General features: G+C 58.9%; 4 protein-coding genes across 12 annotated transcripts in view; 3 read left to right on the forward strand and 1 right to left on the reverse strand.

Annotated features, from left to right (window-relative positions):
* NAT6 (N-acetyltransferase 6) overlaps positions 1 to 3,873 on the forward strand; it is a 4,819-nt gene extending 946 nt beyond the window's left edge. Inside the window, exons 1-3 of one of the 7 annotated variants that reach the window (XM_023533346.1) lie at positions 1,021 to 1,037; positions 1,451 to 1,595; positions 2,826 to 3,873. In XM_023533346.1, coding sequence (XP_023389114.1) covers positions 1,479 to 1,595; positions 2,826 to 3,656 — 948 coding nt within the window. In that variant the 5' untranslated portion in view covers positions 1,021 to 1,037; positions 1,451 to 1,478 and the 3' untranslated portion in view covers positions 3,657 to 3,873. The other 6 variants (XM_023533343.1, XM_023533348.1, XM_023533344.1 and 3 more) reach the window with 6 other exon arrangements.
* HYAL3 (hyaluronoglucosaminidase 3) overlaps positions 1 to 6,770 on the forward strand; it is a 7,171-nt gene extending 401 nt beyond the window's left edge. Inside the window, 4 exon segments of the mRNA XM_011364705.2 lie at positions 4,609 to 5,519; positions 5,891 to 5,980; positions 6,100 to 6,342; positions 6,344 to 6,770. Of these exon segments, the coding sequence (XP_011363007.2) occupies positions 4,626 to 5,519; positions 5,891 to 5,980; positions 6,100 to 6,342; positions 6,344 to 6,403 (1,287 nt within the window). The 5' untranslated portion in view covers positions 4,609 to 4,625 and the 3' untranslated portion in view covers positions 6,404 to 6,770.
* A 299-nt stretch (positions 6,771 to 7,069) lies between these two features.
* Positions 7,070 to 12,206, forward strand: IFRD2 (interferon related developmental regulator 2). Of its 3 annotated transcripts, XM_011364712.2 has the most exons (12): positions 7,073 to 7,390; positions 9,290 to 9,409; positions 9,496 to 9,580; positions 9,688 to 9,812; positions 9,894 to 10,051; positions 10,214 to 10,264; positions 10,350 to 10,528; positions 10,616 to 10,721; positions 11,032 to 11,169; positions 11,257 to 11,385; positions 11,465 to 11,560; positions 11,680 to 12,206. In XM_011364712.2, exons 1-12 carry the CDS (start codon positions 7,333 to 7,335, stop codon positions 11,758 to 11,760), a joined length of 1,326 nt encoding a protein of 441 aa, XP_011363014.1. In that variant the 5' UTR covers positions 7,073 to 7,332; the 3' UTR covers positions 11,761 to 12,206. The 3 variants fall into 3 exon arrangements, with proteins under 3 accessions (XP_011363013.1, XP_011363014.1, XP_023389109.1); XM_011364711.2 differs by having other exon boundaries at positions 7,070 to 7,390; positions 11,465 to 12,206; XM_023533341.1 differs by lacking the exons at positions 7,073 to 7,390; positions 9,496 to 9,580 and having other exon boundaries at positions 11,465 to 12,206.
* Positions 12,207 to 12,211: 5 nt separating this feature from the next.
* On the reverse strand, positions 12,212 to 13,505 carry LSMEM2 (leucine rich single-pass membrane protein 2). Its single transcript, XM_023533352.1, has 3 exons — positions 13,343 to 13,505; positions 13,075 to 13,260; positions 12,212 to 12,865 (listed from the first exon to the last, which is right to left on the reverse strand). Exons 1-3 carry the CDS (start codon positions 13,437 to 13,439, stop codon positions 12,732 to 12,734), a joined length of 417 nt encoding a protein of 138 aa, XP_023389120.1. The 5' UTR covers positions 13,440 to 13,505; the 3' UTR covers positions 12,212 to 12,731.
* Between the last annotated feature and the right edge of the window lie 939 nt (positions 13,506 to 14,444).

The following is a 14,444-nucleotide window of genomic DNA, read 5'->3' on the forward strand; positions in this document are numbered from 1 at the left end:
GCCTACTCTTCTCCAAGTCCTGTGCTAAGCATTTTAAGTAGGCTAACTCATTCAGTCCTAACAAGACGCTATGAGGAAACTGAGGCACAATGGGAGAGAAAGCCCTCTGCCCAAGGTTGCACAGCGAGAAAACAGGGAAGCTGAGATTCGAACCCATGCTCTTTGGCTATAGAGGTAGAGCCCTTTGACTCTTACTATGTGTTGATGGTAAACAGCCCTGCACGCAACTTGAATCCGTTCAGAGGCACCAGCCCCGAAAATAAAGCAAATGATGATTCTTGCATCAAATGCTGTTTATTGAGCGCCTAAAATGTGCAGGCGCCAGGATCCAGAGGGCACAGTAGTCTCGTCTCTCAGATCTGACGTCAGTCCGAGGGCGGCCGCTTCCCAGGGCGGGGCCCACATTTCAAGAGGAAGTTCCACCTGGCCATTTCCACGCTGGACGGGGGCAGAAGGCCGGGAGCTGAGACAAAGCGGAGCAGGGGCGAGACCTGAGTCCGGGGGTGAGGCGGGAGCGGAGCCAACTGGAGGAGGGGCCTGCCCGCCCAGCTTAGGCTTGGGGAGCACCAGGCGCCAGCACCGCCTCCGCAGAGCCAAATCGAGGCGGGACCTAAGCGGTGACGCACGGAGCGAGAGACTGGGCCTCCATGGGGCGGGGCCCGGAGGGGCGGAGCCAACAGGAGATGGAGCCAGCGTTGGGTCCGAGTGGCGACGCGCAGGGAGCAGGGCTGGGTTCAGCGCGCTCGGGCGGGGAAGAGGCGGAGCCAGGGTACAGACCAAGTCTGCGTCCCGTCAGTGTTATGACGCATGGGCCGGGGGCGGGGCCTAAGAGGGTCACACGGGGGCCTGGGGGCGGGGCCTGGCCGCCCCGGGAGACTCTGGACCAAGTGGTGCGCCGCGGCTTGCGACGACCGCAGTGCGTCCGCCGCACCGCTAGGGGCCAGCGCGGGCGGACGGAGGAGTCCGAGCCAGAGACAGCGAGTTCCCGATCTGTGCGGAGCCAGGACGCCGAGCATCCTGAATCCCGGCTTCAACATGTCAGTACCGCCCTCACCCCGTGCGCTGCGTGTCCGTGCTCTTTATACCCCGCGCATCTGTCTTCTCCGCGCGTGCAGTCAAGTGCCTGTGTCGCCCCGCACGCCCTCCCTGTGTCTGTGGTTCCCTCCCAGAGCATGCCGAACCACACCCACCCAGAGTCAAGCTCCCGAAGCCCCTCACCCCCACAACAGCACGGTTTGCCACCCACTAAGAGGGAGGGGAAAACCGAGGCACCAGAGGGACAGTGCCTCCTCTCTCTGAGGACCCAGGGGCCCCGCCCACAGTGGGTTGGGTCGGTACTGAAGGGGTTAAACCGGGGGGGAAGATTGAGGTTCCAGGCCTAGAGGCAGATCCTGGGGCTTCCTTCCTCCTGGTGAAAGGGTGTCGCAGCTGCGGAGGTAACTGATTGCAGGTGAGGGCCTTAGAGCCCTCGGAGTGGAATGTGGTGTGAGGCGAGAGGCCCACCTGTTACTGATCAGTGTGGAATTGGCCTCAACTCAAGGGACCTTCCTGGGGAGGTGGGGAAGGGGAGCCACGACACCCCCTCTGATAAGCAGGTGAGTAGAATGGTGGGGCCCAGCACCTCCCCCAGCCCTCACCCCCACCGCCAGAAATCCCCCAACATAGATCCTTCTGCCAGCAGGGCCTGAGGTAGGATGGGCAAACAATGGGGTTTGGGTGCAGAAGATCTGGATCCCTAAGCTGGTGGCCGTTGGAACCCCTGTGAATGGAGGAAGGAAGCTGTGGTCCTTATCTAGGGTTGCTACGAAACTCAGGCCAGTGCAGAACCAGGCTTGCAGGAGCTACCGCTGCTGTGTGACTGTGAGCCAGGCCCCTTGTTAGTGCTACTGGGGCCCCATCTGAGGGTACAGTTGGGTCTATGCTCAATCAAAGTGCCCTGGTAGTGTTGGGGAGGGGATCATGGGCCCTGTGCCCCAGGCAGAGAAGGCAATCCAGGGAGGAGGAAACAGCCCAATGGGTGGGTGAGTGGTGTCCCAGGATCTGTTAAATGGTGGGCGTGGCCCAGGTGGTCAAAAAGGGTGACCTGGAATATAGGCAAGGGGGGTCCTGGCGATAGTTGTGTTCCCCCCAAAAGGAGCCTTGGATGGGTTTAAGCAGGGGTCATGGTGTCTGGTTTGCATGTTCTGTCCACTAGCCAGCGAGCTGCAGTGGTATAGGGCTAGATCAACTGTCCTGGGGAGGACAAAGTTGTAGCCAGACCAGGCTAGGGCCAGGACTCCTAGGTTCTGCCCCAGCCTTTAGCCCTCAGCCTCTGTCCAGTGTGGGGCATGACACTCTAAACCCATCCCCTCTGCTGTCCACCTGAGTCAGCTCCCCTAGGTATAGAAAAGAAATGGGTCTCCTCCGGCTTACCTGTGCTATTAGGTGAGTATGGGAACAAGGTGCAGCCCACTACTCCCCTGTTCTAGGATGCATGGCTCCCCTAGTACTCTGTCAGCCCCTTCCTGCTCCAGGCCTATCCTCCCTCCTAGAACAGCCCAGCATGGCTGGTGTCCATAGGAGGAGTACCCTTGTGGTCTGAGGAGATGCCAGGTCCTGGAGACCATGGCCTTAACCCCCAGCTTGGCACTGAGCCACCTGCAGCCCAGCAAGAGATAGCCTTGGCTCCCAGCCTGACTTAGCCAAGCCTGGATCTTGCATGTAGGCAGGAGTTGACTCTGAGCCCTGGCCCAGCCAAGCTGACCCCTACCCTAGACCCTACACACTGGATGGAGCTGATCCTGAGTACCAGCCCAGCTGAGCTGACTCTGGATCCTGCATGCCAGCCAGAGCCAATCCCGAGATCCAACCTGGCCAAGCTGACCCTGGATCCTGCACACCAGCCAGAGCTGATCCTGAGCCCCAGGCTATCTGAACTGACCCCGGGTTCTGCATGCCATCCAGAGATGACCCTCAGACCTGGCTCAACTGAGCTGACCCTGGAGCCTGTGCACTGCCGACCTGAGCTCCTGGATGCCTGTGCCGACCTCATCAATGAGCAGTGGCCCCGCAGCCGGGCCTCCCGCCTGCACTCCTTGGGCCAGTCTTCAGACAACTTCCCCCTCTGCCTGATGCTGCTGAGTTCCAACCCCACACCCGGGGCAGCCCCCATCGTGGTGGGCCATGCCCGCCTGTCACGGGTGCTGGACCAGCCCCAGAGCCTGCTAGTAGAGACAGTGGTGGTGGCCCGGGCTCTAAGGGGCCGTGGCTTTGGCCGCTGCCTCATGGAGGGCCTTGAGGTCTTTGCCCAGGCCCGGGGCTTCCGCCGGCTGCATCTCACCACCCATGACCAGTTAAACTTTTATGCCCACCTGGGCTACCGGCTGGGTGAGCCTGTGCAGGGCCTGGTCTTCACCAGCCGACGGCTGCCCACCACCTTGCTCAGTGCCTTCCCCAGGGCCTTTCCCCCCCGACCACCCTGCAATGTCCTCAGCCCGACTGCTCAAGCTGCTCCAAGAGCCCCCAAAGGGCCATCCTTGCCACCACCCCCTCCCCTGCCTGAGCCCTTGACCTCCTCATCACTACTTCCAGCAAGGCCCCTTCCACAAAACCTGCTGGAGACACAATACTGTGACCTGAGAGGATGCCCCATCTTCTGGATGGAAAAGGACATCTGAGAGCCACTAAGGGCAAGGCACTGTCTTTCTGGGTCAGTGAACTGCCCAGGACAGTCCTAGCCTCAGCACACTGGCCATACCTCAGCCCCTAACCCCTGACCTCTGGGGACAGCTTTAGCCTGAGCATGTTTCCTAAGTGCCAATAAGGCCAGGAGATGGCTCCTGGCTCTGGCTCAGAGCTGTCAGTGTGGCCGAATAAAGGCTTTTGTTGGGTGTAGCTATGACAGTTTATTTGTTGACCCCCACTCTTACCTCTCAGCCTCATCTTAGGTCCCCTGTCCCTCCAGGAGCCTCCAGATCTACCTTGGCCCTGAGGCCATGGATGGAAGGACACCTGCCCTTTGCCACACCCACTCTGCCATGTTCAGGGAACAGAGTGTCTGTCCCTTCTGCATTCACTCACTCATCACCATTCACTAAGCACCTACTATATGTTAGGCCCTGGTCTGGGCATGAACAACGGGAAACTAGATAGATAGGATCTTACTAGATAGGCTCTTGACCCAAGGTGACAGGGAGACAGATACAGTGGCAGGGTCTATGCTGGGACAGTGGGAGCCTAAGCACCCTCTACCTGGAGCTCCAGAAAACCTCCCACCGGAGGTGATCCCACAGCAGAGACTTGAGTGCTGAGTAGGAATTAAGCCAGGCAAGGTGGGGGCTGAGTGTCATTGGGGCAGGAAACAAGATGGGCAGAGGAAATAAGGGGACTTGTGGATAGAGAAGGTGTCAGAGGGTACAGTAGTAGTGCCATGACAGAGATGGAAAACATGAGAAGGTAGCTGCCCAGGCCTGCTTGGGGTGTCGCTGCTCTGAGGCGTATGGGACCCCTTGAGGACTGTGCTTTTCCTACCCCCAGTCTTCTTGGGAGCTGAGGAAGTTTTCCCAGCTTTCTCTGCTGTGTGGGAGGTAAGGCCATGGACTTTAAGCTCACAGCCCTTTTCTCCTGCAGGTTTCCATTCCCGAGGCATGACCATGCAGCTAGGCCCGGCCCTGGTGCTAGGGGTGGCCCTGTGCCTGGGCTGTGGCCAGCCCCTGCTTCAGGGCCCCGAACGCCCCTTCTCGGTGCTGTGGAACGTACCCTCAGCACACTGTAGGGCCCGCTTTGGTGTGCATTTGCCACTGGAGACCCTGGGCATCATAGCCAACCGCGGCCACCGTTTCCATGGTCAGAACATCACCATCTTCTACAAGAACCAGCTTGGCCTCTATCCCTACCTTGGGCCCAGGGGCACAGCTCACAATGGGGGCATCCCCCAGGCTGTGCTCCTTGACCGCCACCTGGCACGGGCTGCCTCCCAGATCCACCGCATTCTGGGACCTGGCTTCGCTGGCCTGGCAGTGCTGGACTGGGAGGAATGGTATCCACTCTGGGCTGGGAACTGGGGCCGCCGCCGAGCCTATCAGGCAGCCTCATGGGCTTGGGCACAGCAGGCATTCCCCGACCTGAACCCCCAGGAGCAGCTCCACCAGGCCCGTACTGGCTTTGAAAAGGCAGCCCGTGCACTGATGGAAGGCACGCTGCGGCTGGGCCAAGCACTGCGGCCCCGTGGGCTCTGGGGTTTCTACCACTTCCCAGCCTGTGGCAACGGCTGGCATGGTATGGCTTCTAATTACACGGGCCACTGCCACGCAGCCACCGTCGCCCGCAACACCCAACTGCATTGGCTCTGGGCTGCCTCCAGCGCCCTCTTCCCCAGCATCTACCTCCCACCCAGGCTGCCTCCTGTTTACCACCAGACATTTGTCAGGTACCGTCTGGAAGAGGCATTTCGTGTGGCCCTCGCTGGGCACCCACATTCCCTGCCTGTCCTGGCCTATGTCCGCCTCACACACCAGTGCTCTGGGAGGTTCCTGTCCCAGGTGAGTGGAGGTTGATGTCTAGCGAGGAGGCATGACCCTGTCCTAGGAAGGTCTGAGGGGGATTTGAGGGGGAGGCCCTGATCTAGTTGGTGGGGTGGGGGTGGAGGGGCACGGTTCTGTCCTGGAGCATCTGATGAGCTGTGGCTCTGCCCCAGAAGATCTTGAGGAAGAAGGCAAGGCCCAGCCTTGGAGCCCTGGTCTGAGGGAAGACATTGTCTGAACAGAGGGCCTGAGAAGCCACTCAGAGGTTCAGTACCAAGGGGCCCTACTCTGGATGTGGAACCAGATCATGGCAGTGAGCCAGGTTCCTGGAAGGTGGATCAGATGGATCTGGCCAGCAGAGCCCTGGCTTAACAGCTCTCTGCTTCCAGGATGACCTTATGCATACCATTGGTGTGAGCGCAGCGCTGGGGGCAGCCGGCGTGGTGCTCTGGGGGGATCTGAGCATCTCCAGTTCTGAGGTGATCATTGCCTGCCCCGCCTCCAGCCTGGCACTCAGCCTGTGTTGGGGTCCCAGGGTCGGGAAGAGACCATGTCAGAGCCACCGAGCAGGAGTATTGATACATCCCTCCCTTCTCAGGAGAAGTGCTGGCGTCTTCATGACTACCTGGTGGATACCCTGGGTTCTTATGTGATCAACGTGACCAGGGCGGCCATAGCCTGCAGTCATCAGTGGTGCCATGGCCATGGGCGCTGTGCCCGGCAAGACCCAGGACAGCTGGAAGCCTTTCTGCACCTGCAGCCAGATGGCAGCCCTGGAACTTGGGAGTCCTTCAGCTGCCGCTGTTACTGGGGCTGGGCTGGCCCCAACTGCCAGGAGCCCAGGCCTGAGCCTGGGCCTGAAGCAGCATAAAGCCAGGAGTCACCTGCCCCAACCCTCTTGACCCCGCTGCCATTTACCAGTCCTGGAGGATTCTGTCTCTTGTTCTATTTAGCCTAGCCAATCCTCTCATACACACACCCCACCTCCCATGAAAGAGACCAGAAAAAAAAGTTCACGCCGTTTTAAAACCAGGGCCCTGTGAGATCACCTGATCCCTCTTAAAAGGAAGCAGCCCCAGGGAGAGAGAAGGTTCCAAATGGTTAGGGTCACCAGCCCAGGGTTCAATTCCTACACATCACTGTGTCCATGAAGTGGTCACAGGAGACTTACCACTCCAAGGGCATGTAGGCCCCATTATCTTGGCTAAGGTATGTAAGCTGTTGTCTGTACTTTGCTTTCTTTCATCATAAAGTCATTTTTTCTTTCACTGCCTGAGGTTTGGCTGTTCCCTCTGTTGCACCAAGCCCTAAGTTCATCCCATCGCGAGCGTCCCGCCCGCTGCAAGTGCCCCTAGATGCGGGTCATTGCGTGGTGGGCGGCTCCAGTGGGGCAGCTTCCGAGTTAACGACTGTGGAGGCGTACCCGTGGTGGGGGTGAGGGAGGACGCAGAGCATTGTGGGTATATAGTTCACCTAGTGTCGTGGGCCTAAGGGTTGTGGGAGTAGACTACAATTCCCGAGGTGCTCTGCGCCCACCCGAAAGGCGGCAATCTGCGCGCGCAGCCCCTAGGGACTAGTAGTTTTGGCCGCGCGGCTGTGGGTCTGAACCGAATGACCAGGAACTCGCCTTCCCGGCGACCCGTCTAGCAGGGCGGGGCGCTTCCACCGGTTTGGCAGGGCGGGGCGCCTCGTGAAGATGGTGGCACGCGCGGCGTGTGGCTCCCGTCTTCTGCTCAAGTCTCATCTCAGCGCACCGGCCGGCGTCTCGCTGGTCTGGAGCCCCCGCCCGCCGGGTCCCTGACCCCACGCCCCCTCGTGCCCGATACCCGCAATGCCGCGTGCTCGTAAGGGCAGCGCACCCCGCAAGGGTGGCCAGCGCCGCGGAGGGGGTAAGTGGGGAGCACGGGACAACTGATGAGCGATGGGCCCCGCGTGGGGCCCTGCGTGGGGCCCTGTCGGTGTCCCCGAGGGTCCTGGGCGGAAATCTGTGCCGGGATCAGCGTGGCACGGTCTCCTGCAACTTCCCAGCTGTTCGCACGTGCTCCGGGAGACGGCTGCCACGTGTGCGCGCAAGTTGAGCGCGCTGCTTGCTGGTCAGGAAGGAGTCTGTGCTCCAGACCCTAACCCGGTACGCACCTCCCGGACTCGGTTTACCTGTTGCTCCTCCGCCCCAGTTACCTGCTGTGGTGGACAAACTCGCAGGACAGAGCAATTTCCCCAATTCCTGATCTTTTCCAAGACTGGACTGGAAGTTGTCGGGAGGCCTGGGGAGGAGAACTGAGGGAGGGGGCGATAGGGAAGCTGCAGGATTCTGACCTTGGCCGACCTGGCCCTAGAGGGTGGATGAGTGCCTTGGAGCCTGAGGTGGTCCCCATCTGCTTATCAGCGTCCACCAGGAGCCTGTCCTGGTGCATGCAGCAAACACATGTTTACTGGGCAGTGATGGGGTGGGTGCCTTGCTAGGCACAGCTCAGACCTTGCCACCACCCTGATGGGGCTTGGGTGGAGGACACCTAAGAGGGTAGTGACATTCCGTAAGGACTGGTGTTAAAGGACTAGTTCACTGAGTGGCGCCTGCCGTAGACTTAGGAACCAAGGAAGGCTCAAGGTTGGGACTTCTGAGTGAGTCCTGAGAAGGTCAAGAGAAGAGCACAGTGGGAGGGGACAAGTTGTGCAGAGGCATGGTATCTGGAGGGACCATGGCACAGTGGAGAAAATGAAGGAACCTGGGTGCTCCAGTCGGTAGAGTGGTGAGCAGAGACCTGAGTGAGTGTTGGACTTTGTCCCGCAGGCATATGGAGTTTATAGTTTCTGAGAAGTAGGGCCAGCTTGGTGACCAGAACCCATCTGGGTCTCTGCTTCAGCAGCTGCCCTGGCCAAAGCCAGCCCCTGGTCCTGAGCAGAACCCACACACAGGACTGCTCAGTTCTGCCGAGCCTGACATTCCCCTGTGTTCACCTATTTTCAGGGGCAGTCCACTTCCTGCCCTTCCTAGGGACAGGAGGAGCTCTTGTGTCCATCCACCCAGGGCTGAAAGCCTTGGATGGACCAAGGGAAGCTCAGAAGATAGTATGCTTGAAGGCAGGGGCACCCTCCCATATCCACTAGCAGCTGGGTTTCCGCTCCCAAGGCCGATGAGTGACCTGGTAAGCTCGTTGGTCCACAGAAGAGCCATAACTAGTCAGTTGTTAAAGTCATTGTCTTCATTTGCTCCACTCGAAAGAGGTGCTTTGGCATCTCTGTTTTGCAGAGAAACTGAGTCTTTGAAGGCTAAGTTCCTGACCTGGTTATGTCCCTGTTAAGATGTGGAGCTGGGATTTGAACCCTGAGTCTGACTGACCTTGTAATCTAAGTCCCTGACTCTTGCCTTGGCCATTTTGGGGCATAATCTGGGCTGGTAGCTGGGCTCCCCCAAGATCTTCCTGGATGTGCGCCCACTCCGGGCTGGGCCACAGGCCCAGGTGGTACCTATGCAGCCCCTTCTGCCTCCACCTGGCTTGCAGTCTCCTCCTTAAAGCAGGCTCTGGTCTCAGGGAGGCTCTGTTTACTGTGCCTGCCAGATTTTCCTGGGCTGGGCCTAGTGCCCGGCAGGTAGACCTCGTTCCCTTTCTCCTACATGCTGGCTCAGTGTTTCCTGCAGCAGCCCCTGTGGCTCCCACCTCAGCCTTGGTTTTCTCATCTAGAGGTGGACAGCATTGTCTCTTGTGGGTTCATGAGGCTGGGTGAGGTAGCCCCAGCCATCGCTCATCAATGGAGGCAGGCCACGTTCCCCATTCCACCCTCCTCAGGTACCCGGAGCAGTACCCAAGTTGACTCAGGTTCCAGCGAGGATGAGGCAGCCAGTGAGGCCCGCAGCACCACCAGTGACTGCCCCAGCCTTCTTAGCACCGCGGCAGAGGACAGCCTTGGTGAGAGTGGGTGGGAGTTTGGCAGGGACTCGGTGGGGGCTCCATGGGCAAGGGCAGGAGGCAGGGCTGACCAGCTGGCCTTGCAGGGGGGGATGCCGTGGATGAGCAGGGCCAGCAGGAGGACCTTGAGGAGAAATTGAAGGAGTATGTGGACTGCCTCACAGACAAGAGGTACCCCTGACTGCCAGCCAATCCCTACGCCCATGTCCCTGCTCCACCCATGCCAAATGTGATTCAGGTCGCGCTGGCTCACAGAACCCCTCTATTTTATCTCCTAGCACCAAGACACGGCAAGGCGCCCTTGAGAGCTTGCGCCTGGCCCTGGCTTCACGCCTACTGCCGGACTTCTTGACGGAGCGCCACCTCACACTGGCCGATGCCTTGGAAAAGTGCCTCAAGAAAGGTTGGACCCAGGGCACGTGGGTGACCTGAACTGGCCAGGTGCTGACCTTTGTGCATGGCTGACTAAAAAGCATCCCTGCAGGGAAGGGCGAGGAACAGGCCCTGGCCGCCGCCATGCTAGGTCTGCTCTGTGTGCAGCTGGGCCCTGGACCCAAGGGTGAGGAGCTGTTCCACAGCCTGCAGCCCCTCCTGGTCTCCGTGCTCAGTGACAGCACAGCGAGCCCTGCTGCCCGGCTCCACGTGAGTGTTCCATGCTCTGTGACACCCTTCTGTCACTCAGCCCCTAAACAGAGAGGTGGGTTCCACCTGCCTCCAGCTTCCCCTACTCTGAGGGCGAGCCCTCGTGGCTAGGAACCCAAGCTCACTCTCTGACCATGACCTGGCTTTCCCTCTTCCCAACAGTGTGCTTCTGCTCTGGGCTTGGGCTGTTATGTAGCTGCTGCCGATGTCCAGGTAAGTGGCCTTTGGGCACAGGTAATAGAGCACCTAGGCCCTAGCTCTGTCCTGAGCCACTGTCCTGCCTCCCCTGTGCCCCTAGGACCTGGTCTCTTGCCTCTCCTGCTTGGAAGGTGTTTTCAGCCGGGCTTGTGGTGTGGGTGGCTCCACAGCTCCTGTGGCTCCTACGAGCCTGCACGGCCTGTTCTGTGCTGCCCTGCAGGCCTGGGCATTGCTACTCACCATCTGCCCCAGCGCCCACATCAGCCACATCCTTGACAGGTAGGGATGACTGCCTCCTGGGTCTGGGAGGGGAAAGGCGAAGAGGCTCCCAACCCACAGACATAGCTCTGTTTGCCCCCTCCCCAGGCAGCTGCCCCGGCTGCCCCAGCTCTTGTCCAGCGAAAGTGTGAACCTGCGGATCGCTGCCGGCGAGACCATCGCACTGCTCTTTGAGCTTGCCCGGGACCTTGAGGTGTGAGGGGGGGTGCCCGCTGACACCACCTGCCTATCCCAGGCTGGATGAAGGGGATACCACAGAAAGCAAGACCCTTAGGTCACTGGAGAGCGGAAGTAGCCCCAACACAGACTCACGTGCTAGGGGCCGTGTAGGGGTTCTCTGAGCAGGGGTGTCCAGCCTAGGCAGGGGCCAAGAAGGGATTCAGGGGGGCCGGGCAGAGAAGAAAAAGACTTCCTCAGTGAAAGGAAGGGTTTGGAGAACCCCACGTTGAAAGCCAACCGAGCTCAGGCTTCTGCTCACACACCCTTCGTCGCTCCCACTGCAGGAGGACTTTGTTTACGAGGACATGGACGCCCTCTGCAGTGCCCTGCGCACTCTGGCCACCGACAGCAACAAGTACCGCGCCAAAGCTGACCGCCGGCGCCAGCGTTCTACTTTCCGTGCCGTGCTGCACTCTGTCGAGGTGCGTGTGAGAATGTGTGTGTCCTGGCAGGAGTGCATTCCCGGGCACAGTGCCAAGCCCAGTCCTGCCGGCCCCTCTACCCTGCAGGGCAGTGAGTGTGAGGAAGAAACAGTCCGCTTCGGCCTCGAAGTGCTCTACGTGGACAGCTGGGCTCGGCGCCGGGTCTACGCCGCCTTCAAGGACGCGCTGGGGTCGGGCATGCACCACCACCTCCAGGTGGGGAGGCCAGCAGGGAGGGGCCGCCCAGCTTGTCTGCCTGGAACTGGCCTGAGCTCACCGCTGTCTCTGCCCCCAGAACAATGAGCTGCTTCGTGACATCTTTGGCCTGGGCCCTGTGCTAGTGCTAGATGCCGCTGCCCTGAAGGCCTGCAAGATCTCGCGTTTTGAGAAGGTTCGCACCCTTGGGCACCCTCCATCCCCACCTCCTGGAGCTCTGCAGGGGCTAGAGGAGAAGCCCTGGGCCTCCCCCTCCCCAGCTCACCAGATCATCACTCTTTGCCCCCACTTCAGCACCTGTACAATGCTTCTGCCTTCAAAGCGCGGACCAAGGCACGCAGCCGCATGCGAGACAAGCGGGCGGACATCCTGTGAGCCAGGACCAGCTGAGGTGGAGACTGTCCACACCATTGCCCGTATTTTTAACAGAAGACAGTGCAACAACTGGTCCTTGCCAGAAATTGTCGCTTTATTTTCTTAATGACAAAACCAAAAGCAGACATAGGGGTGGGTGGCTGGAGGCCGGGTCACTTGGGATCCTGGCCCTTTGCCCCTGCACTCAGCCCTGTGGCCTCTTCCTGCCGTCTCAGGCCAAGGCGGATGTGCGCCTGTCCCAGGGCTGTGGGGCAGGCAGTAGGAGGGCTGTCCCTTTATCTCCTTTCTCAGACCTGTTCCCCTGGGATGAACCACTTCCTTGGGGGGGCGGTTGGCATCTGGACAGATGCCACCACAACAGGTGGGAAGGTCAGGCTGCCTGGAATGGATTTATGTGATTTTTAAAGATTATTAGAGATAATTAAACTGAATGCTCAGCCTTCTTGGCCCTGGCTCCTGGGTGTTTCTGCCGGCCCACCCTCCCCCTCCACTACCCCAGGCTTGGGCCCAGCTGAGTCTCTCCTCCACCTCATCTTTGCCCTCCGAGAGTCTCTGTTCAGATGGCCCTCTTCCTCCTACTCAGAGCTCAGCCTGTCTTGAGAGCTGAAGCTGGACCCCCACCAGGAGGCCTGGCAGAGTTTGGGTGACTGGGGTAGGGGCAGCTATTTCTAGACTTCTGAACCTGCTATCTGGGGGAGGCTAGAAAGTGCTGATAGGCCACAGCAGGAACCAGGAGGCTGTATTGCTTCCTCTGACCTTAGGCCACCCAGAGCAGGGTCTTGGCACCAGAAGCCTTGGCTAGGCTTGGCCCAAACAAGCCAGGAGAGGCGGGTAGCTGTGGGGCCAGATCAGACTCTTACAGAATGTTTACTGAGGAAGGAGAGTGGTACAGCAGTGGGAGAGGAGAAGCCTGCCAATGGCCACTTTATCCCCCTACACACACTCCCCAGACCCCAGGTCCAAGTGACATCTCAGCTGGGTGCTCGGGCCTCACTGGAGTTGAGCCTGCGCAGCTGGCTGAGGCTGGCCAGCCGGAGTTTGAGAAGCATCTCCTCCTGTGTGCGCAGTGTGTGCGCCAGCGTGCGTAGGGATTCACTCTGCAGCACTGCGGACAGGCAGGCAGGATGGAGGATTATCAGACCAATGCCACCCCCACAACTACACCCACCCAGCCCAGTGCCCGAGGGTGCCGAGAACCCCTACCCCACCCTTCACTGCCTCAGCCTCTGCAACTGCTTCCTCCAACCACACAGAAGAGCCTCCTGGTCCCCCTTCCATGCCCTTGGTTCCCACTGGCTTCTTGTGCCTCCATACCGCTCAGGTAGACGGCCAGGACGGCAAGCACCAGGCAGGTGAACACCAGCAGTGTGAGTAGCAGCAGGAAGCCCCCTCGGCTGTGCATGGGGCTGCAGCCGCACTGGGCACACAGTGATGGTGGCAGGATGCCCAGCAGCTCGTCCCATGGCTGTGCCTCCTCGGCCAGGGAGGGGCGCAGCGAGCCTGCAGGGTGAATGGGCCATCGAGGGCAGTGGGTGTACTTTCCTCTCCCAGTAGCTGTGTCTTGTTCCCCTACCTGGCTTACCTCCACTGTGTAGGTCACTGATGGACTCCACGTGGTGCAGGTGCACCTCTTGCACGTGGTTGGGGGCCAGCGATGCCCTGTTCCTCGGGCTCAGCATCGGTGCCGTGGTGTCTGCTGGAGCAGCATGTGGCTGATTGAGGCAGCGGGTCACCCCCTCTCTTCTAGGTGGCTTCTAGAGGCAGCGGGGGCTCAGAGGAGATGGGGACAGGACTAAAGGGCATGGGGCTCCTAAGCCCCTAAAACCAACTCAGGAACGAACCTTGATTTTGGAACCAAGATGACCCTGGAACCCTATAGGCCCATTACACCCACAATAGCGGGAGGTGCCCTTGACTTGTTCACGTTTGTTTCCTTCCAAGCACCTCAGAGACTTTCAGGTATTCCTCTGTCTGCTGATTTCTAGAGAATTTATCAGCCTTGGAGGAATAACTCGCAGTGCTTGAAGTTCATTCCTGCCTCTTCTGCTATCGGTTTTCCCTGGGAATTAGCCATCAGGCCAGCCCCAGAGCCTCGTGTTCTGGTCCCCAGCAGAAGCAGCGCCACGCTTGCTGACGGTGCCTTTCTCTCCTGGCATTGGCTCTGTGTTCTTTAACATACTCAGCGTGATTATGCTGTCCTGCTGTGAACCCTGCTGTTTTCACTCAAAATCAAGACAGGAGACCCGCCTTTGCTATCAGACTTTCACAGGCCTCTGAGGTCTTCAGGGCATTTAGGTTGTTTCCAGTTCCCTTTGAAAATGCATAACCCCTAGAAAAGGATGTGCATTGCTGAGTATGAAATATCTGTTTCCCAACAGTTAATAAGAACAAATTCCAGAAGCAGAATTACTGGGTCAAAAAGCAGGGACTTTTTTAAACCTATCCTCAAATTGTCTGCCACAATGGCTACCCCCAGCTCCCAAAAGAGTACAACATTGCCACCATTAGGCATCTCCATTAAAAAAAGGTTATATATATATATATATATACGTTTGCACACATATATTTGTTACGTTGAGAGATGAGAAAAGGTCTTTTTGACCCAATACATGGCTTTCTAATTATCCATTCACAACCTCTGACCAGTTAGTGTTTATTTTGTGATTTCTGAAAATTTTATTTTC

This window comes from Pteropus vampyrus, unplaced genomic scaffold, assembly GCF_000151845.1.
Source record: "Pteropus vampyrus isolate Shadow unplaced genomic scaffold, Pvam_2.0 Scaffold100, whole genome shotgun sequence".
Lineage (NCBI taxonomy): Eukaryota > Metazoa > Chordata > Mammalia > Chiroptera > Pteropodidae > Pteropus > Pteropus vampyrus.

Excerpts from the sequence above, each read along its gene's own strand:
- IFRD2 (XM_011364711.2), top strand. The coding sequence starts at position 7,333 with ATGCCGCGTGCTCGTAAGGGCAGCGCACCCCGCAAGGGTGGCCAGCGC. Across the intron at positions 9,813-9,893 it reads GGAAAAGTGCCTCAAGAAAG|GGAAGGGCGAGGAACAGGCC; the intron begins GTTGGACCCAGG and ends GCATCCCTGCAG. Across the intron at positions 11,386-11,464 it reads GCATGCACCACCACCTCCAG|AACAATGAGCTGCTTCGTGA; the intron begins GTGGGGAGGCCA and ends CTCTGCCCCCAG.
- LSMEM2 (XM_023533352.1), bottom strand. The coding sequence starts at position 13,439 with ATGCTGAGCCCGAGGAACAGGGCATCGCTGGCCCCCAACCACGTGCAA. Across the intron at positions 13,261-13,342 it reads CAGTGACCTACACAGTGGAG|GCTCGCTGCGCCCCTCCCTG; the intron begins GTAAGCCAGGTA and ends TTCACCCTGCAG. Across the intron at positions 12,866-13,074 it reads CCTGGCCGTCTACCTGAGCG|TGCTGCAGAGTGAATCCCTA; the intron begins GTATGGAGGCAC and ends GCCTGTCCGCAG.